The 25594-nt window shown below is 35.0% G+C and overlaps 3 protein-coding genes and 1 long non-coding RNA gene across 16 annotated transcripts; 2 read left to right on the top strand and 2 right to left on the bottom strand.

The window, feature by feature from the left end:
- The first annotated feature begins 2449 nt into the window (after positions 1-2449).
- EMS1 (Leucine-rich repeat transmembrane protein kinase) lies at positions 2450-6921 on the top strand. The gene has a single exon (XM_028198652.2). It carries the CDS (start codon positions 2706-2708, stop codon positions 6642-6644), a length of 3939 nt encoding a protein of 1312 aa, XP_028054453.2. The 5' UTR covers positions 2450-2705; the 3' UTR covers positions 6645-6921.
- Positions 6922-9435: 2514 nt separating this feature from the next.
- On the top strand, positions 9436-24607 carry LOC114258668 (uncharacterized). Of its 13 annotated transcripts, XR_014336876.1 has the most exons (6): positions 9436-9612; positions 9821-9876; positions 10700-11370; positions 11863-12085; positions 12197-12283; positions 24366-24607. It is a non-coding gene; the product is annotated as an uncharacterized LOC114258668 (long non-coding RNA). The 13 variants fall into 13 exon arrangements; XR_014336874.1 differs by lacking the exon at positions 9821-9876 and having other exon boundaries at positions 10700-11442; positions 11876-12085; XR_014336886.1 differs by lacking the exon at positions 9821-9876 and having other exon boundaries at positions 9437-9612; positions 11326-11375; positions 11876-12085.
- On the bottom strand, positions 13452-16096 carry LOC145796455 (uncharacterized). Its single transcript, XM_082881571.1, has 7 exons — positions 15865-16096; positions 15526-15770; positions 15097-15303; positions 14865-14957; positions 14664-14771; positions 14227-14570; positions 13452-13671 (listed from the first exon to the last, which is right to left on the bottom strand). Coding segments are annotated over exons 1-7 (1230 nt in total). The 3' UTR covers positions 13452-13670.
- Positions 18171-22024, bottom strand: LOC145790809 (uncharacterized). Its single transcript, XM_082869616.1, has 3 exons — positions 19425-22024; positions 19233-19320; positions 18171-19142 (listed from the first exon to the last, which is right to left on the bottom strand). The coding sequence occupies exons 1-3, from the start codon at positions 22022-22024 to the stop codon at positions 18411-18413; spliced, it is 3420 nt and encodes a 1139-aa protein (XP_082725742.1). The 3' UTR covers positions 18171-18410.
- Positions 24608-25594: the final 987 nt, after the last annotated feature.

The raw sequence follows: 25594 nt of genomic DNA, 5'->3' as shown, positions 1-25594 counted from the left end.
ACTTGGGTTTTGGATAAAAATAGGTTTAAGGGTAAAATGATCATTTTTGCAAAAAGATGATTTTTTGCTAAAACAAGGGTCATATAACAACTCTTATCAACCTTAAATATATCTAAGGATGAAGTTATTACCATTTCATCATCGGGAAGCTTACAAGCGCTCAAAGTCTTTGGGTCATTCAAAAATGGAGTATCTGTAGAACCAGCAATTAAGTGTTTCTATTTGCTTTAATTTCAGTAGCTTTTTCATCATATTTTCAGTTGTAATCATGATTAGGTTTTTAGTAATCATAAAGTATCATGTAGGTTAGATAACATGCATGTTTTCGTTTTATTTTTGCATGTTTTGTTCAAGTTATATAAATAGCGTGTTTAGGTTAGATTATTCATGATCTAATCATGCATATAGCTCAATTTAAGCATTGTATATCTCTGCATGTTTAAATTATTTCATGTGTTAGTTTTTTAGGTGAATAGTTTGTGTTAGTTACTACTTTTTGTACATGAAATTATATTAGTAGCCTTAAACCGGGCTTAGGTTTGCATCTTGTGTGTTTAGTAGTATGTTTAGGTCATATGTACTTTAGTTTATTTATATCTTGCATGTTTGACACTTTGCAATGGAATTCGGATAAGTTTTCTTGTTCCTTATAGCATATTGCTTGTGTGTATGCATAAACTTTCAATAATTCAAGTTAGATGCTTTTTGCTGATCAATAAGTTGTTTTGAGTGAAGTTTGTCCTTTATTTTATGAGACTTTATGATTAATTATTTTACAAACTTCATTATTAATCCTATTCCTTACTAACCTAACAACTAGTGATTGAATAAAACAAATATCACTTAACTTGATTTCAAAGAATAAAGCCATATATCTTCCATGAAATTAGAATTTTTCAACAAAAAGTGATTTTTAATATAATATGACTATAAATTCAACCCAAGCCAAACAATATTCATAATTTTAAACAATGTTTGTTGAACAATTTAGGAGGTTTGAGTAAAAATTATCAAAAAACAAACAAACAATGTTGTATGCACAAAAAATGTATAAATATTTTATTTTATTTTATTTTTTTCTTGTATGGTATTTTCTAAGCTATGTTTGTTTGTTAGATTAAATTGTGTGGGATTATGAGTACAACATGATTAAGTGAAATAATTACCAATGTGGTGGTATTAAGTTAAAGTTGTACGATAAATTATGTTCGTTTATGCACTAGTGTAATGATATTAGTTAGTTGTGGTTAAATTTATAAAGAGTATTGCTATTTTTTTTTCAAATTTTTTTTTGATACATAAAATGAATACGTAGATAAGCTACTTTACATACCCGTAAGAGAGTATTGTCTCTTAGTACCCACAACGCATTTGCAAGGAACCCTACTGTATCTACATCGGGGCTGAAGCTAAGGCCCTCCCGCATGCTCTGAGCACTAAGAAGTATGTTTAACCGTAACAAGGAACTGTGAAGATTCGAACCCAAGTTTTGAGCGAAGAATTCAAAGGGCTTACCATTGAACCAACCCCATGTTGGTAAATAGTGCTATTCAAACTCAAAACTAGACTTGCCTTTCAAGCCAAGCGATCAATTAACTAATCACTCTCATATGCTATTTATATATCTCATATCTTCTCAATTATCAAATAATTATGTCATTTCAACATCATTAAGTCTAGAAACTGAGTCGAAAAAGTGATATGATGTCATAATTATGTAAAATCCATCATTATATAAAGGGTCATGGTACTATCATATGCAAGTTATGACATTATTTTGTGAGATTGATTATCACAAATGTCATAACTAAATAATTTCAATTATAACTACGAAAAATAATAATAAGTTATAATCAAATAACAGGTAATGTATAATCAATTTTTTTTATTATTATAATCAAAATAGTAATCAGAATAAATGATAACTAATATTGCAATAAGTCATAATTACGACGATAATAAGTCATGATTAAGTTACAATTAAGAAGACAATATGTCATAATCAAATCCCACAAATATCATAATTATGACACATGGTGCACACCTCAAAATAGGGGTTATATTATTGTAATATGAAAAATAAAATAGTATTGTAGCCCATAATATCGGGTGCTTATTTGGTAATTCAGGAGTACGGTCACGTGATATTTTATGATAATATGATTGGTGAAGAATGTGAAGTGTTAATTATTTGTATTAAGTGATTGAAAAATATGAAAAAACATAATGAATAATAATTGATGAAAAAATATGATTATACTCTGAAAATATTTTATAATTTTTTCATAATCTCATGGGAAAACTCAAATCTGTTACTAATCCAATCATCAATCCAAACCTCCATAATGTGGTGGGTAGGGCAGTGTACATTTCAATCAAAACAACGTTTATATATATATTTTTGGACGTGTGTTTTGAAAATCATTTAATTTTGTTTGACTGTAGGTATTACATTTTCTTTCTCCGAAACTATATGGCGTTCAAGCTTACACGAAGAAACTCCGAGTTACACTGCAATTAAAATGTTTCGGATTCTGTACTATACTCCATGCCCGCATTTTCCCAACAAATCTCTCTCTCTCTCTCTCTCTCTCTCTCTGTCTCTCTATCAAATGAGTGGGTTTGAAGAGGACACTACTCAGAGAATCCATTTATAACCCCAACCCCTGGCTTTCTCTGAAGCTGAAAAGCAGTAGGCTCATCTCATGGCGTTGTTGAGGAGGCTTGTCTGCTTCGTTCTCATTGTATTTCAACTCTGTTTGGTTTTGGTCTGTAATAATGTCATCGCCATTAGAACAGAAGAGGAAAGTGTAGAACAGCAACAGCAACAGCTCTTGCTTTCCTTCAAGAAGTCTCTTGACAACCCACACCTCCTCTCTTCATGGAACCCCCTTACAACCCCTGATCACTGTCACTGGGACGGTGTCCTCTGTTTCAATGGCCGAGTCACCTCACTTCTACTCTCCACTCACTCACTCAAAGGCCCTCTCTCTCCCTCCCTCTTCTCTCTCTCCACCCTCATTTCCCTCGACCTCTCTTCTAACCTTCTCTACGGCCAACTCCAACTTTCCCCCAAAACCCTTTCTCTCCGACCGCGGTTAAAGTACTTGGACTTGGGTGACAATCACTTTTCCGGTGAGTTGCCTGTCCAACTCGGTGAGTTGAATCAGCTGGAAACCCTCAAACTAGGACCCAACTTTTTTTCCGGGCAAATCCCGCCGGAGCTCGGAAATCTGCTTCTGTTACGGACACTCGACCTCTCCGGCAACGGCCTCACCGGAAATGTTCCGACCCAGATTGGAAATCTGACCCTCCTCCAGTTTCTAGGCCTGGGTAACAATCTACTCTCAGGTTCTCTCTCTCCTTCTCTCTTTAGTAAGCTTCAATCTTTAATTTCATTGGACGTCTCAAACAACTCTCTTTCCGGCAATATTCCGCCGGAGATTGGAAAGCTGAAGAACCTGACTGCTCTTTACATTGGAGTCAATCAATTTTCCGGTGTATTGCCGCCGGAAATCGGTGAACTTTCGAGCCTCCAAAACTTCTTCTCCCCTGCTTGCTCAATCAGAGGTCCATTGCCGGAGACCATTTCAGAGCTCAAATCACTTGGCAAACTCGATCTTTCCTACAACCCATTGAAGTGTTCAATCCCAAAATCTATTGGTAAGTTGCAGAATCTAACTATACTGAACCTGGTTTATGCCGAGCTCAACGGTTCGATACCGGCTGAGCTCGGAAACTGTCGTAATCTCACGACTGTGATGCTGTCTTTCAACTCGCTTTCTGGGTCTCTACCGGAAGAGCTTGCAGAGCTACCCATGGTGTCTTTCTCGGCTGAAATGAACCTGCTTTCTGGGCCATTGCCAGATTGGCTCGGAAAATGGGACCAGATAGATTCACTTTTGCTTTCTAACAATCGATTTTCCGGGAAAATACCTCCTGAGATTGGGAATTGTTCAATGCTGAATCACATTAGTCTCAGCAACAATCTGTTGATGGGTCCAATACCGAACGAGCTTTGCAACGCAGTGTCACTGATGGAGGTTGATCTTGACCGCAATTTCCTCACGGGGACTATTGAGGACACGTTTGAGAAATGTAGCAATCTTACCCAGTTGGTTTTGGTGGACAACCAAATTGTTGGTTCGATCCCCGAGTACCTTTCAGAGCTTCCTCTGATGGTGCTTGACATTGATTCAAACAATTTCACGGGTTCGATTCCTGTGAGTATTTGGAATTCCATGAATTTGATGGAGTTCTCGGCTGCATATAATCTGTTAGTGGGTACTCTGCCTGTGGAGATTGGTAGTGCTGTATCATTGGAAAGGCTTGTCCTTGGTAACAATCAGTTGGATGGCACAATTCCTGGGGAGATTGGAAATCTTACATCACTTTCTGTCCTGAATTTGAATTCCAATTTCCTTGAAGGAACTATTCCAGTTGAGCTTGGAAACTGCATTGCACTAACCACATTGGACCTTGGAAACAACCTGCTCAACGGTTCCATTCCGGATAAGCTAGCTGATCTTGCCCAATTACAGTGCTTGGTTCTTTCTCACAATAACCTATCTGGGTCGATTCCCTCCAAACCATCCAAGTATTTTCACCAAGTTAACATCCCTGACTCTAGCTTTGTTCAGCACCATGGAGTCTTTGATCTTTCATACAACAGCTTGTCTGGTTCAATACCAAACGACTTGGGAGGCTGTATCGTGGTGGTGGATCTTCTGATCAACAACAACAGGTTATCTGGCAAAATTCCGGCATCACTTGCTCGTTTAACCAATCTCACAACCTTAGATCTTTCTGGAAATTTTCTATCGGGTGGTGTTCCAACAGAGTTTGGAAATTCAATTAATCTACAAGGCTTGTATTTGGGGAATAACCAGTTAACAGGCATCATACCCGAAAGCTTAGGTCAATTGATTGGTTTGGTGAAGCTGAATTTGACTGGTAATAAGCTATCTGGTACAATTCCTTCTAGCTTTGGGAACTTGAAGGGGCTTACCCACTTAGATTTGAGCTCTAATGTGCTTAATGGTGAGCTTCCATCAACTCTCTCCAGGATGGTGAACCTTGTCGGTTTGAATGTTCAACAAAACAGCCTTTCTGGTCACATAGATCAGCTCTTTTCTAATTCCGCTGTGTGGAGGATTGAAGCAGCAAATTTGAGTGATAATTTCTTCAATGGAAATATTCCAAAATCTTTGGGCAACATGTCATACTTGACATCTTTGGATCTTCATGGAAACATGTTTACAGGAGAGATTCCTCCCGAGCTTGGAAACCTTATGCAGCTTGAATATTTAGATGTTTCGGTGAACAGACTCTCTGGACAGATTCCTGAGAAAATTTGCAGCCTTGTAAATTTGGTTTCCCTGAATTTGGCGGAAAATGGATTGGAAGGACCCATACCCAAGAATGGAATTTGCCAAAACCTTTCAAAGATTTCACTTGCTGGAAACAAAGATCTTTGTGGGAGAATTTTGGGTTTAGAATGCCCTTTGAAGAGCTTGGACAGAAGAAGGCCATTGTTAAATCTTTGGGGACTGGCTTCAATTGTGATAGGAACTATCTTGATGACACTGTCAATAGCTATTGTTTTACGCATATGGATTAGTAAAAGCAGACGCCAAAGTGATCCTGAGAACACTGATGAAAGCAAACTGAACAGTTCTATCGATCAAAATCTCTATTTCCTGAGTAGCATCAGATCAAAGGAGCCCCTAAGCATCAACATAGCCATGTTCGAGCAACCGCTTCTTAAGCTGACTTTAGTCGATATTCTTGAAGCCACCAACAACTTCTGCAAGACTAATGTAATTGGAGATGGAGGCTTTGGAACCGTTTACAAAGCGACATTGCCTGGTGGGAAATCAGTAGCTGTTAAGAAGCTAAACCAATCCAAGACACAGGGTCATCGTGAATTCTTTGCAGAAATAGAAACTTTAGGCAAGGTCAAGCACCCAAATCTGGTTCCACTTCTCGGGTACTGCTCTTTTGGTGATGAGAAGCTCCTTGTTTATGAATATATGGTAAATGGGAGCTTAGATCTTTGGCTGAGGAACAGAACTGGTGCTCTCAAAGTCCTGGATTGGAGCAAACGTTTCAAGATTGCGACTGGTGCTGCACGAGGGCTTGCTTTCCTTCATCATGGGTTCATCCCCCACATAATTCACCGTGACATTAAAGCCAGCAACATTTTACTCAATGAAGAGTTTGAGCCAAAAGTTGCAGACTTTGGTTTGGCGAGACTGATCAGTGCTTGTGAGACTCATGTGAGTACTGATATTGCTGGTACATTTGGGTACATTCCACCGGAGTATGGGCGGAGTTGGAGGTCCACCACAAAAGGGGATGTTTATAGTTTTGGTGTAATTTTGGTTGAATTGGTGACGGGGAAAGAGCCAACAGGGCCTGAATTCAAAGAGATTGAAGGCGGGAATTTGGTGGGTTGGGTATTTCAGAAGATGAAGAAGGGGCAGGCTGTTGATGTTCTTGATCAAACGGTACTGAATGCTGATTCAAAGCAGATGATGCTTCAAACTTTGCAGATTGCTGCAATATGCCTCTCCGATAGTCCTGCTGATCGGCCAACAATGCTCCATGTACTTAAGTTCCTCAAAAAGATCAAAGATGAGTAAATGTAAGCTAGCTGGGTCTTTGTTTTAAGTGGTGTTTAATAACACTGTAATATTAGTTAGAATTAAGTAACAATCTTCAGTTGTGGTAAGTATATCAGTTGGTAATGTAGTGAATTTATCATAAGTACTTTCAAGTTCATCGCTCGGTGCTCTTAAATATGTTCACTTAAATTTCTTTTACATTGAAGAAATGAAGTATAGTCTTGGAAGTGTGTTTTGAAGTCTTCAAGTGAAGTTTCTATTTCTTGGGTAGAGAATTTGAGTCAACAAGTGTTATATTCTTATCCTAGCTGGCTTTTGAATGTTTAAGCTTCCAATTCCACTGGATCTTTGCGAATCTACATTGTTAAGATAAAGTTAAAAGACTGATCAATAATTAGAGTTTTATGGAATGTTTTCGACCAAGTGCAAGCAAATCATTTGTCGCCAATGCCAATGATAATAAAGAATCTACTCTCTCCGTTATGGCAGGCTAGGTAGCACATGGTGGGCATGTGTATAACCCACATGAAATACAAAAAAATACAAAATACAAAATAAATAAATAAATAAATAATCATATGGGTTTTAGAAGGCTGAAACTCGTTCAAATCAATTTGGAATTTGGCTTGGCTTGGCATGGCATGGTATGTCACTTTAAAGCCTCAAAGAACAGAAATATTGGAATATTATGGTTTTTTTGGCCCAACTTGGGTATGGTTTGGCATGTTACCGCCTCCTTTCAGCCCAAGCATCTCTCTCTCTCTCTCTCTCTCTCTCTCGTCATGATTAGCATGAAAATCTCCATTTATGATTAATAATAAGGAAGATTCACTTTTTTTTTTATGTTATTATTATTATTATTATTTTTTTTTTTTGCGAATGATAGAATGTTGATATGTTAGTAAAATTAAATTATAACTTAAAAATATCACTATTGATCTATCAATTCGAATCTCAAATCCAAAAACACACTTTAGTGATACTATACTAGTAACATCTGTTTAGAAAATGCCATAAAAAAATATTTAGTGGCACGCTTTTGAAAAATATCACAAAACGATAAACATAAAAAACTCTAGTGACATTTCAATAAACAAGTGTCACAATACTACAACAAAAACACACTTTAGTGGCACTACACTAGTGGTATAGTGGCATGTTCTTAGAAAATGTCACAAAAATAATATTTGATGACCCATTTTAGAAAAATGCCACAGAAGTACAAACATATAAGGTACTAGTGGCATTTCAATAAAGAAATGTCACATCAATTTTATGGCATTTTATAAAAGAATGACACAAAAAATTGTTATAGTGACATTTATCAACAGATGCCACTAAACTTTAGTAGCAACGGCATTTTATAAAAAAAATGTCACTAAACTAAATAGGTGCAAGTTACTTTTTATGGCATTAGGTGAAAAGTGTCTTAAACAAATATTTTATAGCATTTTGAGAAATGCCACTAAGCCAAAAACTTTCCAAGCTATCTAATGACATTTTTTTGAAAAAACAAAAAATGGCAATATATTTTCAAAATTTTTAAAATGCACAAAATAAATAAAAACAAATAAATTAAACTCAATACAAAATGTTTTTTTAACTATACTTGCCACATGTACAAAATTGATCAACGACTTTATATGACTTAATAGGAAAAATTAAATTTCAAATTGCTCTCCTATACAATGATAAAGTTTCTTGAATTTTAGTCCCTGCAGTTTTAATTAATTCGATTTTGACTCTGAATTTACGGATTTATCTCAATTTACTTCAATTGCTTATAATTATTGAGTAAATTACATCAATAATACTTACATTTTGTTGTTCCATATAGTTTTAATTGATTCAATTTTGACACTTAATTTTAGATTTTACGTCAATTTAGTCGAATAAACAACATCTTTATGGTCTTTCATAGAAAATTTTCATTGGATTGGTTAAGGTGAAGTCACTAAATTGGTCAAGTATTTCGTTAAGGTTAAGTCCTAAAACGATGACATGTTGCATTTGTAATTAAAAAAAAAAATGCTATCAATTGGACCAATTTGAAACAATAAAAAATTCAAGGTTAAAATCGATACGCTTGAAATTACAAAGACTAAAATGACATAAAAGGAATTTAGTAGCCAAAAGTTGTACAATAGGCGACTAAAAATAAAATTGGTCGGCATTGTTTTAGGTTTTAGCTACTAAATTTTTTTAGTTACAGTATATTATTAATTGGCGACTAAAAAAAATTTAGTTGCTAAATATGCCACAATAGGCGACTAAATTTTTTTTTGGTCGGCATTAGTTCATCTTTTAGGCTACTAAAGCTTGTTTTAGTCGTGGTATACCAGTTTTTGCCTACTAAATAAATTTAGTATAACTAGCATATTGTTTGCTATTAATCTTTAGCGACCAAAGGTTTGGTCGGCAAATATTTATTTTGGGTAACCATAATACTTTTAGTCGTTGTATAGTAATATTTGCCTATAAAATTAATTTTTTCACTAAATAAAAAAATTAATTTTATTTTTTATCTTTGGTGACCAAAAAATTGGTCGGTAGATATTTATTTTCAGTGACCAAAATACCTTTTGTTGCCAAAAGTGATATAATAGGCGACGAAAATTGAGATTGGTCAGCAATGATATCAATTTTTTTGGTGGAAACTTTTTCAAATATGGAGGCAATTCACTAATGTTTTATTTTATTATTATTTTTTTGTAGTTGTTTATATTTTTTTTTTTTTTGTTACAGGGAAATCCTCTCACTCTCCCGCAGGTCTAAGGCAGCGCCCCGAGGAGATCACCAGGTGTCCTGTTGTAGTTGTTTATATTAGTCTCTGCATCCAAGCAAAAACAAGACCAGAGACTCATGCTCTCCCTCTCTCTCTCACGGATCATCATCGATCTTCCACCATCGCTCACCGTCGATCTTCCACAGTCGCACATCGCTACCGCCGCTCGCTCATCTGGCATCGCATCGCTTCAACATTGAGGTTATTCTTTTCCTCTCCCTATCTTTCTCCCTCGCGGTCTCTGTTTTTCTGTATGTCTCCATTTTTCTATTTCCCCATTTCACTCTAGATCTAGGGTTTGCTTTTTTGTGGTGTAGGGTTTTGATTTATGTGAAATCGATGAACCAATGATTGAAATAAAATGATTGAAGGAACGTTTAATTTATTGGGTTTTTTTTTTTTTGGCCAGATTCAAGATTTCCCCATTTTCCCAGATTCACTCTAGTTTCCCATTTCACTGTCATGGTAGGCTGGTAGTAGCTGGTGTAAATCTTGATCCATTGGTGGCGCCCATTGTGAATTTCCAATGAAAATGATTTGTGTAAACATCAAATTATATACAATTAATATAGTCAACTGACATATAATTTCCAGTGTAATTGTGGGTAATTTTTCTGCATATGTAGCATTATTGCAGACAAAAAATGCTACCTCACTCTTGGGGTAATTTTCGAGGTATAATTTTGTAAGCAACTCAGTTTAAAAAATACACATCCTACTTACTTATATTTCCCCTTTCATGCACGCTCTGTGTTTCTTTCTCCACCACTCTCTCCCATGTGTTTTTTGTTTTTCCATTTTCTCACAGTCCTGAGATAGACTCCAGAATGATTTATGGTTTTTGATTTATGGGCTTGAATAACATTTTGAGATTTTCTTTTCATTTGAAGTGCATGTTAATTTGTTTATGTGAATGAGTTTTCTTTAAGATCATTCAACAAAATGCTGCAATTATAAATCTCTGGTTATCCTCCTAGCTAGGTTAGATAGCTTTGCCACCATTGATGATTGATTGGCTCTTTGCATATGTATTGGTTTGATCTCAATAAAACTTTGCGTCGAACTTTAATTATATATGTTCTTTGAGTTTATACTCTGGAATTTGGATACATTCAGAACTTTTATTTTTCTTTCTTTAAATTATTTATTTATTTTGGGTTTTTTCCTAATTCCTTAGTTCTGTTTGTATGCCGGTTGAAATTTTAAATTATAGCATGATATTATTAGTTTAACTGTCATTTAGTTATGGAGATTTTTTTTTCATTTACTTGCTTTGTTTCACATGTAGGCTTTTCATGTGTTTGGGCTCCATGAAGAGAAGTGGAACAAGATTTTGAAGCTACTACTCCCCACAAGCTTAATTTATTACCTTACTTTGTACAATCACTATATTAGATATGTTCCGCCTCTCTTATCAAAACTGACTCATTTTCTTAGTCACTCTATTACATCTGGTCTCTTTCTTTCTGTTTTTGGTTTATTTTGATTCTGTTTATCATGAATAAAATGTTTGGCAGTACTTTCCTAGGGTATATAAATTTGTCTATTGGGGAATTTTGAATCCCATGCTTATATAAATTTGTGTTTAATGGATAAATACTTCTCTTGTTTTCTATTATATATAACTCTGTATATATAGAACAGTCCAAGAGGTTTTGTTTTGTGGAAAAATCATTTTTTGTTCAAACTGTTCACGAGTTTTAACAGCTGGAAATAAAAATATTAAGGGTTCATGTGTTGGTGGAATGGTTGAAGTCTGAGAGAGATGAAGAGGATGAGAAAAGTGGTTATGATGGAAAGTAGAAGAGAGAGGGTAGAGCATGAAAAATTGTTAGGACAAAATTGATATTTTATGACTTATTTTTGTTGAACCACTTTTTGTTTTTTTTTTTTTTTTTTTTTTTGTAATGACAGGATGAGATGGTGAATGTACAAGTGGCAGCCGCCCAGTTGTTGAATGTAATGTCAGGGCTCTCTCTCTCACTCATACACACACACACAAATATAACACTTTTTTTAGAAGTTGCCAAGGTGACTTTTTTATTTTTATTTTTAATGGTGTTTAATCTGTGTAATCTCATTTGCTGATTTTCTCTTTCCTACCCCACTTATAATATAATATAATTTTATTTGTGTGATTGGTAATATTTATTTATTGTTTCAATCCTCTTGTATTGTTTCTTCCTATTTGTTGTTTAAAAGTGCTTCGTTGTAGTAGGGGCTACTGAGATTGAGCAGCCATGAGCATTAATTCGTAGTGTTTCATGATATTGTTTTGTTTAAATATTTTGTTTTGAGCTATAACTGCAAGCCCTGTTTATTGCATTTGAACAAAGCTCATCTTTTAAGCCCCCTTAGTAATAATGAAAATTGCTTTAGAAAGTTCTAAGTTAATAATTCGGTAGCCATTATAAGAATGTGGTCTAAGTTATGGATTGGTGGTGAATTAAGTGGGTGATGCCAGGATCTCTTAGTGAATTGATAGAGTGTGGTCTGGTTACAAATTCAAGAACCTGGAGAAAAAAGCCTGAAAGCTTTGTTGTTGGCAGGCTTGTGGTCTTTATGGAACCAGGTGCCACAGATTTATGCTATGGGAGCTGAAAATTTGGAGCTAAGGTCCAAAGGTTCCCATGTTGAGCATGCTCCGAATAACTTCACAAACACATCTAACCAGGTAATTTTTTTAATAGAATTTGTAAGTTATTAATGTTTTCCTACACATATATATACATACATATATCTATGTGTGTCTGTTTGTAAAATTAATTAGTTAAAATTTGGTTAGGTTACAACAACTTCTAGTCCTCTTGACATGGCAGTTTGACATCAAGTATGGTCCATATCATCGATACAAGATACCTCTCTTACTCAGGTACCCACTACGAGCTAATCATATATATCACATTACTTCTAGCTTTATTTTAGAATAGCATGCAAAACTTGTCTTACAATTAACCAAGGAATGAATATTGCGGACCTAAATTCCATTGTTTAAATCTAGACAAAATGTGCAATATAGTCAAAATCATGACATGACGAAGCTTGTGCTTTTTTAAATTTTTTTATTTTTATGTTCTTGTGAAGGTTCAACAAGACATCTCCCCACCATTGATTACCGCATGGACTCTTTCTGATTCTCTCAAAATATTGCTTGAAAGTAATTAGTTGATTGTCATTTTTCACAATTACGTTCGATTTTCATTGTTGAGGTTAGGGGATCTTGATATTGATAATGGGCATGGTTTTGATCACTACAAGAAATCAGCTTTTTAGGGACAAATTTATTTTGTCCCTAAAAGTGTAATATTTGTTGGGAAAAACTTTAGCCAACCAATTTCCTCCGTCGCGAAGTTTGTCCCAAATGGCCCGTCCGGAAAAGTCAAAAAATGACTTTTAGAGACAAAATTTTGCATTTGTCACTATAAATAGACTTTTAGAGACAAAAATAGGTGGTTGCAAAAAGTTTTGATTTTGAGACAACCAAAATTTGTCTCTAAAAGTCTATTTAAGGGTCCAACAAAGAAACTAATTTTTGCGACAACACATTTTTGCGACAACACAAATTGGTGTCTAAAAGTTTTAATGTTTGCGACAACACAAATTGGTGGCTAAAAGTTTTAATTTTTTGGAACAAATGGTAATGGTCTGTAAAAGTTTTAGTTTTTTAGGACAAAGGGAAATGGTGGTTAAAAGTTCTAATTTTTGGGACAAATAAAAATAGTGGCTAAAAGCTTATTAAATATTTTTTAAGACAACTAAAATTGGTCTCTAAAAGTTTGATAATTGTTTTTTTTTTTTTTTTTTTTTTTTTGATTTTGTAACAATTATTCTAAAAATACTAATTTGAACATCAACTTATATTCCTTTCTTGATTTCTCAACAACCAAACAGAAAATATATATCACCAAACCATCCACTCATCTCCAAATTAAAATTCAACTACACAAAAAAAAAAAAAATGCTCATCGCATTCAATAACAAACAAATACCATGCTCTAATTCATTAGTACGTAATATCTTGATTGTATATATGACAGAGATTTCAAAAGTATCATTTCCAATTTATAAGGCTAGTGTTATAAGCATTGTTTATAGCATTCAACTGTTCGATGAACAGATTGTTATTAGAATTATATCTACCTACATAACAAAACAACTCAACTCAACTCATCACATCTTCTTCTCAATGGTTTCGTTAAAATGGCATTCAAAATCTAGCAGAGAGCTCCCAAGCTTTAAATCGACGCAAGCCTGCAGGACCTGCATAGAATAGGCCAAACTCTCAAATAGATTACCAATTAAAAATTATCCAATAATAGATTAATTTAATAAATTACGATTTAATGTGCCGATTGTAGTATCTGAAGTTCAATTACAAACATTACTCCAGTGAAAACAATTCCTTGTAGAACAGTAAGTAAAAGGAATAACTCCTATGAAAAGTGTAATTATGCAAATATATATATAGACAAAAAGGAGAATATTGTTCTAAATCGCCTGCCACACTCCCACGTGAGATACATGTGGGCCTCACACAAATGCACCCAACTGTTTGTCTCTCGTGTGATACGTTCTTCAAAAAAATTCTGTCTACTTATAAAAACTCAGTTCAGATTTAACACAAACAATCAAAAGGGACCCAGATCAGGTGCTGCTGCCTTGAAGAAAACAATTCAGAAGATACTAAAAGCACAGTGATGTATAACCTGTACTAGCATATACATGTAATCCAATCATATCAATATCCTAAGATTCATCAGATTTATTGAATGAAACAAATATCAATTACTCAAACATTCTGAAAAGATGACTTACTAAGAAGAAGAATCAGTAGAGGGTACTCTTCGACTGATCTGCTGCATCAAGAAGTCGACTTTGGCATTGTATTCCGTGCGATCAGACTCCAAGATTTGAATTCTTCCCACCAGCTCCTCATTGATTCTTCGTTGCTCTTCAGCCTCCCTTGTAGCAGCCTCATTATCCCTCTCGAGTTGGGCACGGGTAAGTTTTCCAGATAATGTTGTACTTGGTTTTCGACCACGCCCTAAGCCGCGTATGTAGCCAACTTTTTGTCCAAATACCTCAATAGAAAGTTGCTCATCAGACATCGGGCAAGATCCTTCTTCAATAGCTTTCTCTTGCCGCTTTTCAAGCTTGTACTACAATATTCATTAGTTGAGATAAAATTAAGTATCCATCCACATTTTATTAAGGATATAAGGAATGAAAGTACATAAAGATTGATGTCTTACATGTCTAATCTCAGCATCAGCATGCACCCATGCCTCTTTTTTCTCACTAAAATGCGTCTTTTTGTACAACTCAACAAGTCCAAGTTCCTCTCCAGTGGCACGGTCTCGCTGTGCCATTTATAGCACACATTAAACCTCAATATAGATTACGTTGTTCAATTACAATTACAAAACATAAATTATAGATTCTATAATTAATACCTCATCATATTGCACTTTTCTAAAGGCCTTTGAGCCAGCAGTGTGGAGGACTTTCAACTTCTCCCGATTCAACTTATTCTTGCCACATCTCACCTATTATTAAATGCATAAGTCAGAGTACAAAGTGTTTCTTTTATTATTAAACCATAGCATATTATGACACGGAGCTTAGGGCACTTCATATTTAAACCATCATGTTTGACAAAAAATGAGACAAGATTGACAACGTTACCTTATAGTCCTTGTCAGACCACTTTTCGCACAAAAACTTCCACGTCTCTTTTTCCATGTTTTCGGGTGGATCCGCAAGGGCAGATTCCATTGTAGGGAAACTTCTAAAGCGTTGTCGTAGGTCATGGCGATAGCTCTTATACCGGTCGTGCATCAAATTGAGGATAGATTCGATAGCATAGGGTTCATTGGTAAACTTAAAACCTTCCTGTCATACCAAACAAGAAAAAATTAAAGCACATTAAAATCTTCCCTCAAAGTTGTTTATGGTGCGTGTTAATTATTGTGCCAGAAACAAATAAATGGTACAAATAGTGCTATCAAAATGCTTGATGAAATAATGTGGGAAGAGGAAATTTACTGGGAAAATAATTATCCAGAAAATAATTTGCAAAGAGGAAATCTAAATCTCAGCAATTGTACCACTTACCTGAAGGTATGCAACCAATGTTTCTTTATCCTCTTCACTAATATCAGTCCACGATGGCACATTTTGTGGGGCAAATTGCCTAGTGACAATCCCTAATTCACTGGTAAATTTTTCAGATGCTTCACCATATGGTCGTCCACTAACCTTACAAATCTGAATAGGCAATCGCACCCCTTGATTTTTTAGCTTGGCCAATTTGAGGCTTCGTGACTTCCCACGTCCTCTCTTACCCTTGGATGTGCCTACTAAAAACAATGAAAAAGTATCATGTTAATATATAGATTGAAAAGACGAGAACCACCAACCAAAACAAAACATAAACTTAAAATATTTACAAACCATCAGTGTTGCAATGTGTGCTAGAAGTATCCGAGTGTGAAACTTGTGACGTAACTTCATGTACCGATTCTGATGTAAATGGGTGCAGTGTAGATGATCGAACTGATTTAATGGATGCATGGGGTCCAGGTGTTGATTGAGTGGATGAGCGAACTGATTTAGTGGATGCATGGGGTGTAGGTGCATGGGGTCTAGGTACATACCCTGCTCGTCCTCTGCCTCTTGTGGACATACCTGTTGAGAAGTTGAGGGTATATACATCATATATATTAATAAACAGTATACACCATTAGATTTAGTACAAGTAACCAGCAATTAAAAAAAACCAGCTCCAATACAGGCTTGTTCTACTTTACTATCTGTTTTCTTAGCTAGCCAGAGCAAATGGGAGGGAATAGAATTAAGACAAGGTTCTGATATTTAAGTAGTTAGAGAAAACTATATACTTATGCATATATATTAAAAAGTTTGTTCATCCACACAAAATTTGGAAAAATATATGTATATATATATAATTAAATTTAGCCGGCTATTGGCGCCAAAAACAGTGACTAGGATCACCAATGATGCTGGAAATACGTCCCTGATGATAAAAATAATGATAATAATGATAACAATGCTGTAAAGAATTGGTCATATTTTAGTAGGTTTACTACTGATATGAGTGATGCTATTAATCATTTTTATGTTATCGGGTGTTAAAAGCTCATATTAGTAAGAACATGAGCAACACAGACCTTTAGGTGACAAGCTCTTCAACCTTAGTTGGGTTTTAGCAAATTTCGTCTCAACGCATGTGGTTGTGTCAGCACGTGCAGAGGGACACAGACGGATTTTCTGAACTTCAATTTATTATGTGCCAAAGCAAGAGAGATGAATTGCAATTCTGGCAGACAACAAGAGGCTCCCCTCAATTTCAAGTCAGCCTATTAATTTTCTTGTGTAGTAGAAGCGGATTCCAAATCTTCAGCTGTCACTGGCTGATGCAGCTGCATTCATAAAAAGAGTAGTCAAAGTAAGCAGCAGATAAGAACCTAAGAATGTCTTGTATGGCATAGATGTTAGGTGATATCTCTTGATATGATCCACAAATTAATCATCATCGAAGAAACAGGGCATTATCTCATAGGTATATGAACCATTTGCTGGCAACATGCAGTTTCGTAGCCTTGGAAAATCCAACTGCACGAGGCATACCAGTGCAGCATAATTAATGCAATGTACTTCGAGTAAAAGGGGTAGCATCATCAAGGCAAGGACAAGGGATGGAGTGGCAAGATAAGAAGCGTAAACGCCCTTAGTCTTTTTGCCTATCCTCTCAGGTTATGAGAAGTTTATTGTTTTAGCATAGTCTCTTGGGCTGTAAGAGATACTTTGCTAAACTAAGGAACCTGATCTTCCCTTTGGGGCAGTGCACAATCAGCTACCACTCAAAGATTTATCTGACTATCAACTCAATGGAACACAAATCAGGTGAGAAATTGAGTCGAACAAACTGAGAAATGCTAAAGTTTCTTGTTTAGGCTACTGCAATGCAATTAGTAGGACATATTCATGAAGCATACATATTTATGATTCATCTAAAATAATTTACCAGGAAAAAAAAAGAATAAATTATTAAGAAGGATAAGAACTGACTTGACAGTTACGATCTCCTTGAACCTTTAGCTCAACCAAATCATACAAACGCAATCTGAAAAAGATCAAATATTTCTAGTAATAAAAATACTAGAACCAATTTCATGTGCATTAAATAAAAGGCAAATGGAAAGCAAAAACATTTAGGTAACCAAGGAAGAAATGCAGAGAGATGAAAAGGAAGTAGATATGCAATGTTTCTTCAGATATCATTCGTAAAGATACATGCAAGGTTGTCAGTGGCCAATGCATAAACAAGGTTTTCTTTTTTTTCCCCTATAAGAAACAATAATGTTAAGATAAGTGCCCCATAAGAGTTCCCATTGTATACCAGTGGCTCACAGCTTTGGCCCAACTAAAATAGTTAGACCAATCAACTTTACTACCTTCTTAAGTCATCAACTCACTTCAACTTAACAAAACAATAATCCTAACTCCCAACTACCTGAAGTCACCAACAAGTTTTTTTCTCATTCAGCCATCTTTCAATGGATTTATAAACTTCATCATTGAAGCCAAATGTCTACCAGTGGCAGTGGTCCGCCGGCAAACTCGTTCTTAGTCAGATGTTAACAAAACCAGAGCAGTAGAAACCTGGATTTCAAAGGTGGTCTCCAAAGATGTCAGAGTTCAAACTTGCCAATTGCCATGTCTGACAAGGAAAGCACCTATTAGAGTTTGATTTCATCTTACTGAACACAGGATTACACAAAAGCCTTTGAAAGTTGAAACTGAAAGTATAACTGATTCATATTGGCAATTCAAGAACTCTTCAACACATAGAAAAAGAACAACATTAATTTCACTCAACCTATATAACTGAAAGTATAAAAAAGGGGCATTTCCAACGAAATCAAACAATATATACAGAATTTCAAAAGCCTTAGAAAATTAAATAGCAGCAAATTTCATTGACTATCATCACTATCATAATCAATCATATCATCATTAACTTCATCATCTTCAAGATTCTCCTCATGGAATTCGCCATCAATATCAACACATATCATTTCCATGTCTTCTTTGCATAATTCTATGGGTTGATCATCCATGTGCACTGCATTTCCAAGACCAAATGATTCAAATTCTTGGTATGGTTCATCATTGTCCTTTTCTTCCTCTTCCTCTTTCTCTTCCTCTTCATCCCTTTTCACTAGAATGTCATATATTGCCCGAGGTATTATTCTTTGTACAACTCGATAATTGTTGCCAAATTTCATGTCTTTCATATAAAACACTTGTATAGCTTGGCATGCTAGCACAAACGGTTCATCCTTGTACCAAGTTCTTGTAACATTCACACTAACATATTTATAATCATCAAATTTCATTCCATTTTTTTCATTGCCAACATCCCACCAATCACACTTAAAGAGGAACACCCGATTTCTCCCTAGATATTTCAACTCGACTATATCTCTAACAACTCCATAAAAATCAATAGCTTCTCCTTTATGGTCACCCTTAACAACCACACCACTATTTTGAGTTTTTCGGTTCATGTCACGATCTTGAGTGTGAAATCTGGTCCCATTGATAATGCAACCACTGTATCGTGTCACTCGACTATCAGGACCTCGGGCTAGGTTCATAAGTTGATTGGAAGCGTCCATGGTCCCTTCAAGTTGTTGCTTTGTGACCTAATTCCATTTATGATGTGAAATGTATTAGCATATACTTAGTTACATTATTTAAATGCACAAATAAGGTTAAAAATTTACAGCTCTTACGTATTTTAGAAACCATGTATGAAACTCTGATTCCAGCCTCTCTTGAACATTTCTCAAACCTTGTCTCTCAAGTTCATCCATGTATTGCCTATAAATTATTACACAACATTATTTGACACAAATAGTTGTGAAAGTAGTAGAATTCACAATGAAAATTTTTGCAGTGAATACAATCATATGGTGGTTTCTTACCTCACATACGGTTGAACTTCATCACAATTATTCAACACATACCATCGAGCTTTCTTCAAATCTTTTAAATTCAACACATCATTAACTGCAGCTCCTATTCCACGTACTTTTTGCTTAAATACAGAAATATTTCCATCTTGTGTAGCTTTAATAGGCCCATCATAATTCCGCTCTGGTCTATTAAATTTTGTCTCACCTTCGTTGAAGTACATAGAGCAAAATGTAAGAGCCTCATTATCAATGTAACCTTCAGCAATAGAGCCTTCTGGACGGGCTTTGTTACGCACATAGCCCTTAAGAATATGCATGTACCTCTCAAATGCATACATCCACCGGTATTGCACCGGTCCAGCAAGGATTGCTTCACGTGATAAGTGTACGCATAAATGGATCATAATATCGAAAAAAGATGGTGGAAATATCTTCTCAAGCTTGCACAAAATTAAAACAATATCTTTCTCAAGTTGTTCTAAGACATCAACTCTCAATGTTTTTGCCGATAACTCCTTAAAGAACAAGCAAAGCTCAATTAAAGCCTTGCTCACATCCTTTTTCAAACATCCACGTAGGGCAACAGGAAGCAATCTTTGCAAGATAACATGGCAATCATGGCTTTTCAACCCTGTAATTCGACAATCACTAGTGCTCACACAATGTGATATGTTTGATGCATAGCCATCTGGCAACTTAATTGTACTCAAGAATTCACAAAAACTCCTTTTTTCAGTTGGAGAGAGCATGAAGCAAGGAGTGGGTAGGTAGGTTTTTCCATCTACTTGCCTTGGATGTAATTCAGGCCTTATACCCATAGCCACTAGATCAAGACGAGCCTTGTATGAGTCCTTGGTTTTTCCATCAACGTTCATCAATGTTCCCATCACACTATCGCATACATTCTTTTCAATGTGCATAACATCGAGGTTGTGGCGAACTTTGAGGGTTTTCCAGTAAGGTAACTCAAAGAAGATGCTTCTCCTTGTCCAATTTAAATATTGAGGAGAACGTTTTCGCTTCTTCCCACGTTCATCTATCTTCCCAAATACTGTCGAGTCAAGATGCTCCAATTGTCCCAAAACCTCCTCCCCAGACAACAACTTGGGTTCCGATCTATGCTCTGGCTCACCATTGAATGCCTTGCTTTTTCGTAAAACATGATTATGCGGCAAAAAACGACGATGTCCCGTGTAACAAGTTTTCTTCCAATGATGCAAGTATTGGTGAGATGCATCCTCATTACATGAAGGGCAAGCCAATTTCCCTTTGGTGCTCCAACCGGATAAGTTACCATATGCAGGGAAATCGTTGATGGTCCATAACAATGCGGCATGTAATTGAAAACTTTGGCCATTTGATGCATCGTATGTTTCTACCCCTACCTCCCATAACTCCTTTAACTCATCTATCAATGGCCGTAAAAACACATCAAAGTCAAACCCGGGAGCCCTACGCCCAGGAATAAGCAAAGGCATCATAAAAAATGGATCCTTCATACATTTCCATGGTGGTAAATTGTATGGGACAAGAAAAACCGGCCATATGCTATATGAGTTACTCATGTTTCCAAACGGGTTAAAACCATCGCTAGCTAGTCCGAGCCTAACGTTACGCGGATCTTTGGCGAAAGACTCATGCTTTTTGTCAAAGTCTTTCCATGCTTCAGAATCAGCCGGATGACGCAACACATTTTCCTCCTCTACACGTTTATCCTTGTGCCACTTCATATCAATAGCCGTCTTCCTGGATATGAATAGCCTTTGTAGCCGTGGTTTTAAAGGAAAGTATCGCAGAACCTTGTGAGGGATCTTTTTACCTTTACCTTTACCTTTACGAACCTTGTATCTTGGCGCTTTACAAGTAGGACACTCATCTTCATTTTCATACTCCTTCCAAAAAAGTACGCAATCGTTCTTACATACATGTATTTTTTGATAGTCGAGGCCCAAATCTCGAATTATTTGTTTAGCCTCATTGTAAGAGCATGGAAGCGTTTCACCAATGGGAAGTGCCTCCTTCAACAATTCCAACAACATTGTGAGTGATTTGTTGCTCCATCTATTAAATATCTTTAGATGTAGCAATTTAACCATGAATGATAGTTTGGAGAATCGTTGGCAATCCGGATACAAATCTTGCTCCGCATCCCTCATTAATCTTGCAAATTTATTTGTTTCTCCACCACAACTACTTGGTAAGTCAGGATTACGACTACTAGATGCTTCTCCCACATAACCAAATGTGGTTGTTCCACTTCGTATGTCATGAATAACTTCTCGCACCTCGGTATTGGGACTATTTGACTTCTCTATCACATTGTCAAGATATTCGTCATTTTCATTTTGTGAGTCATCATTATCATTCAACTCAAAACCTTCCCCATGATACACCCACCTAGTGTAACTCGTGACCACCCCATATGCATACAAATGAATTTCAACTTCCTCTATGGTTTTTTGAATATGGTTGTTGCATCTATAACATGGACACCAAATCTTATCTGTCTCTGGTTTCATATGATCACGAGCAAACAAGATAAATTCCCTCACCCCATCAATGTACTGAGGTGATCTTCTATTATGAAGTTGCATCCAACTCCTATCCATGGTGCAAAAGAACTAAAGAAGAAAGAGAAAAAAAAAAAGAAAAAGAAGAAGGTAAAAGCTTAAAAAATAGGAAACATAATGCTACAATTTTCGACTCTAATAACACGAGCGAATCAAAATAAATTTAACAATGCAATCAATCGAATTGGCATCTACATTTCCAAATAACACAAATATAATAAAATCAAACAAATCAGGATTAGATCAGACCATATCATCAAAGCAAAAGAAACATCAAATTAAAGAGGCCTGCAAAAAGTCATTAACACTTTTGCAACCAAATAGCTTCGTTTTAAAAATAAAATAATATGATAAAGTATTTCTTTTTTTAAAGTCCTTTATTTTGTCCTTAAAAATTTAGGTTTTATAGACAAAAAATTTTTGTTCCTAAAATTTTGTCTTTAAAACCATGGTTTCATAGATTAGGTGCTTCAAAGATTAGAAGAGACCAAATGAGAAACTTGTTAACCCTGAAAATCAACTGATTTAATGGCTAAAATCTTGAAACTAAGGTAAAAGAAAAGCATAAGACAGTACCCAAAAATAAACTTAGGGTTTCAGTTGAGTGCAATAATAAGTAATAACCAAGCCAAGGCAAGTGGGTTGCCTCAGACCAGAAATAGATTTTGTCTTGTTATCAAATATATTCATATCACTCAATATGCATAAAACATATTTTGTCTTGTGCTCTCTAACAGCTGCCTTTCACCTTAAACTTGGTCCTAAGCGTGTGATATATTAAACTGCGTAATTTTATATGCTATATTCTGTTTTCATTCCACTTATTTCTGTTGACACTTCAAGTACATTTGAGCTCTGGACCTAATTCAGATACATCATTCAATTTAAGTAATGGATTTGTCTAATTGAGGCCTACAAAATTTCAGATTTTGTTACCTTAGACAGCAGGAAATATTGAGTTCTTTGCAATGCTTTGCCAATGAATTGACACTTCTGTGTAGGACTCTATGGTTGTACATCTATGTGAAACTTATATGATTTCTAAAAAGTTTGAAGTAACTCATTGTAAAGTTATAAACTTACATTATCGCGTGTCCTTGCTGTAATCTGATTCTATCTTTTTCAATAGAAAATTGCTAAACATTGAAGTATATTTTTACTTATTTATTTGTCACTCCAAAACTATCATTGTCAAGTTATTGGCGAGTATATAACCCAAGACAAATGCACTGTTATATATCTTTGTTTATTGTTCTTTTCAGCTATTAATGTATCTTCTTGGCACTTGATTTGCAGAGATTATGACGTTTCAAAGCAAATTCGAGCAGGATAAAAAAAACAATTATAAAAAATTGACTTCAAATTTTACATCCATATGTCACGCATTGAACTAGAGAGATCTCCATTCACTTCAATTCCAACAAACCATGTAATGGAGAGAATCTAAATTTGCAAATAGAAACCCCAAGATACTTTCCACTCAAATCTCAGAATGTTAAAAGCATCCAAGAGGCTGCTGTTACATCAAATCGATTATACAGATACATACATGATAATCGATTATCATATTCATTTTCATTTTCTAACTCCCATTCATAAGTCGATTATAATATATATGATAGGCGATTCATAAATATGATAGTCGATTATCAAATAAGTTGATAATATATGGTACCTGATCGGAATCGCTACCGGAGATACGCCGGGAAATCGGAGAATCAAGGAGAGATGAGGCGGCAACGGAGCGATCCAGCCCTGGACAGAGATGCTTTGAGACAATGATGAACCACAGATCAGAAGCAATCAACGAGATCGTTGAGAAGAACCAGTGAATTCATATATCGAATCCGTAGAAAAGAGATGCATGAAAAGAAATTAGGGATCTGATAGAGAGAGAAAGAGGGAGAGAGAGAGAGAGTGATGAAACCTTTTTTTTCATTTTGTTCCCGACTATATGAGTTCAAAAATTGATATATAAAATACAATAATATATTATTTGGGTTTATTAGGGACCAATTAAAATTGTAGGAATATGATTTGGATTTATTAGAGACCAACTAAAATTGTAGAGAAAAGTGATTGATCCTTTTTCAACTAAACAAATTTGTCTACAAAATGTAAAAATATGATTAAATATATTTTTTTAAAAATTCTTTTATTTTGTCCTTAAAAGTATCATTTTTACAAACAAATTATTTTTGTCTCTAAAAATTTGTCTTTAAAACCTTAATTTCTTGTAGTGGATTGTTGTTGATTGGTGCCTTTGGCTGTTATTGATTTTTTAAGTAATTGTTTGATATGGTCTAAAGACTTACGGTTGCTACTTTTATATAATTTGTTGTAGTGTGGTGAACCAATTATGTTTATCTTTTGGATGCAGATTTCGCAAGTTATGAATGCTAGCCAAGAATATTTATACAAGTGAAAATTTGGAAACTAATTTTATTTTGATAATTTGTCTCTCCGAAAGATGGATATCACTATGACTTTTCAGAACTTATGGTTGGAATAATTTTCTTTTAAATTTTTTTTGCTTTAACTTTGTTAGTGTGGTAGAATATTTTATAATTTTGGTAAGGGATTTTTATTGCAATATAAATAATTTTATATTTCAATAATAAATAATTGATTGGGGTTTGAATTTTTATTTTTGTTTTTGATGTGATGATCCTATGGTGGTAATATTTATTTATTATTATGAAAATATTATAGGATGAATGGATGTCAAATTAATATGGGATGTCGCAATTAATATTCAATTATTTATAAAATTGATTCAATTTTTACAGGCATTTACACATGCTTAGTTGTAACTTTTAAAAGTGTCAATGAAAAGAACATATAAGTGGCATTTTGTAGTAGTGATAGAAGCTTTGCAAAGTGTTACTAAAATAAGTTCCAATGGCACTTATATCCATTTAATGGCACAAATGAATTGGATTTAGTGGCATTTATGAAGTTGTTATAAATATCAATTGTGGCACAATAAGTGTCATTAAAAATTCATACCATGACATTTTTTAGATTGCAAGTCTTCTTTAATAGCATTTGATAGTGTCACGAATAGTGTTTATCATGACATTAAAGTGTCACTGCAAGTTTTGAGCAATGATGGTGTAATGGCACTTACAAGTGTCACTAAAGTGCCACAAACTCTTTTTTTAATAGTGCTTAATAGTGTCACAAATAGTATCTATCATGACATCAAAATGTCATTGAAAGTTTTTAGCCATGATGGTGTAGTGGCACTTACAAGTATCTACCGTGGCATGGATATAAATCGCACTTGTTCAAAATGCCACAACACTAAAAAATGTCATTAAAATAATAATTTTGTGGCACTTTCAAATGTCATTAAACTAAAAAAATGTTGTAGTGCACTCACCCTACCCTAAGAGCCAACTACATTCTACTTTGCCATATGGTAGTTAATTAAAAAAAATAAAATAAAAAAAAGGTTTTATAATTTAAAATGAGATGGTAATTATAAATCAATGGTTTTGTTTTTTTATGATGTGCACAAATTTTATAAATGAAATAAAAGTCTGCATTTCATCTATAAAACAGAATTTTGACCAAATCCCTCATTTGTCAAGGAAAAATTCAGTA

This window comes from Camellia sinensis, chromosome 1 (assembly GCF_055761805.1).
Source record: "Camellia sinensis isolate YWXY chromosome 1, ASM5576180v1, whole genome shotgun sequence".
Classification (NCBI taxonomy): domain Eukaryota; kingdom Viridiplantae; phylum Streptophyta; class Magnoliopsida; order Ericales; family Theaceae; genus Camellia; species Camellia sinensis.
The sequence above is the reverse complement of the archived record's forward strand: the minus strand, read 5'-3'. Positions and strand labels throughout refer to the sequence as shown.

Bases quoted from the DNA above. Each gene is read 5' to 3' on its own strand.
- EMS1 (XM_028198652.2), top strand. From the start codon at position 2,706: ATGGCGTTGTTGAGGAGGCTTGTCTGCTTCGTTCTCATTGTATTTCAA.
- LOC145796455 (XM_082881571.1), bottom strand. From the start codon at position 16,096: ATGTCCACAAGAGGCAGAGGACGAGCAGGGTATGTACCTAGACCCCAT. The intron at 15,771-15,864 runs GTTTGTAAATAT...CATTGTTTTTAG, and splicing joins CACACATTGCAACACTGATG to TAGGCACATCCAAGGGTAAG. The intron at 14,571-14,663 runs GTAAGACATCAA...TGAATATTGTAG, and splicing joins CTGATGCTGAGATTAGACAT to TACAAGCTTGAAAAGCGGCA.
- LOC145790809 (XM_082869616.1), bottom strand. From the start codon at position 22,024: ATGGATAGGAGTTGGATGCAACTTCATAATAGAAGATCACCTCAGTAC. The intron at 19,321-19,424 runs GTAAGAAACCAC...AATAATTTATAG, and splicing joins GAAGTTCAACCGTATGTGAG to GCAATACATGGATGAACTTG. The intron at 19,143-19,232 runs GTAAGAGCTGTA...AAATGGAATTAG, and splicing joins ATACATGGTTTCTAAAATAC to GTCACAAAGCAACAACTTGA.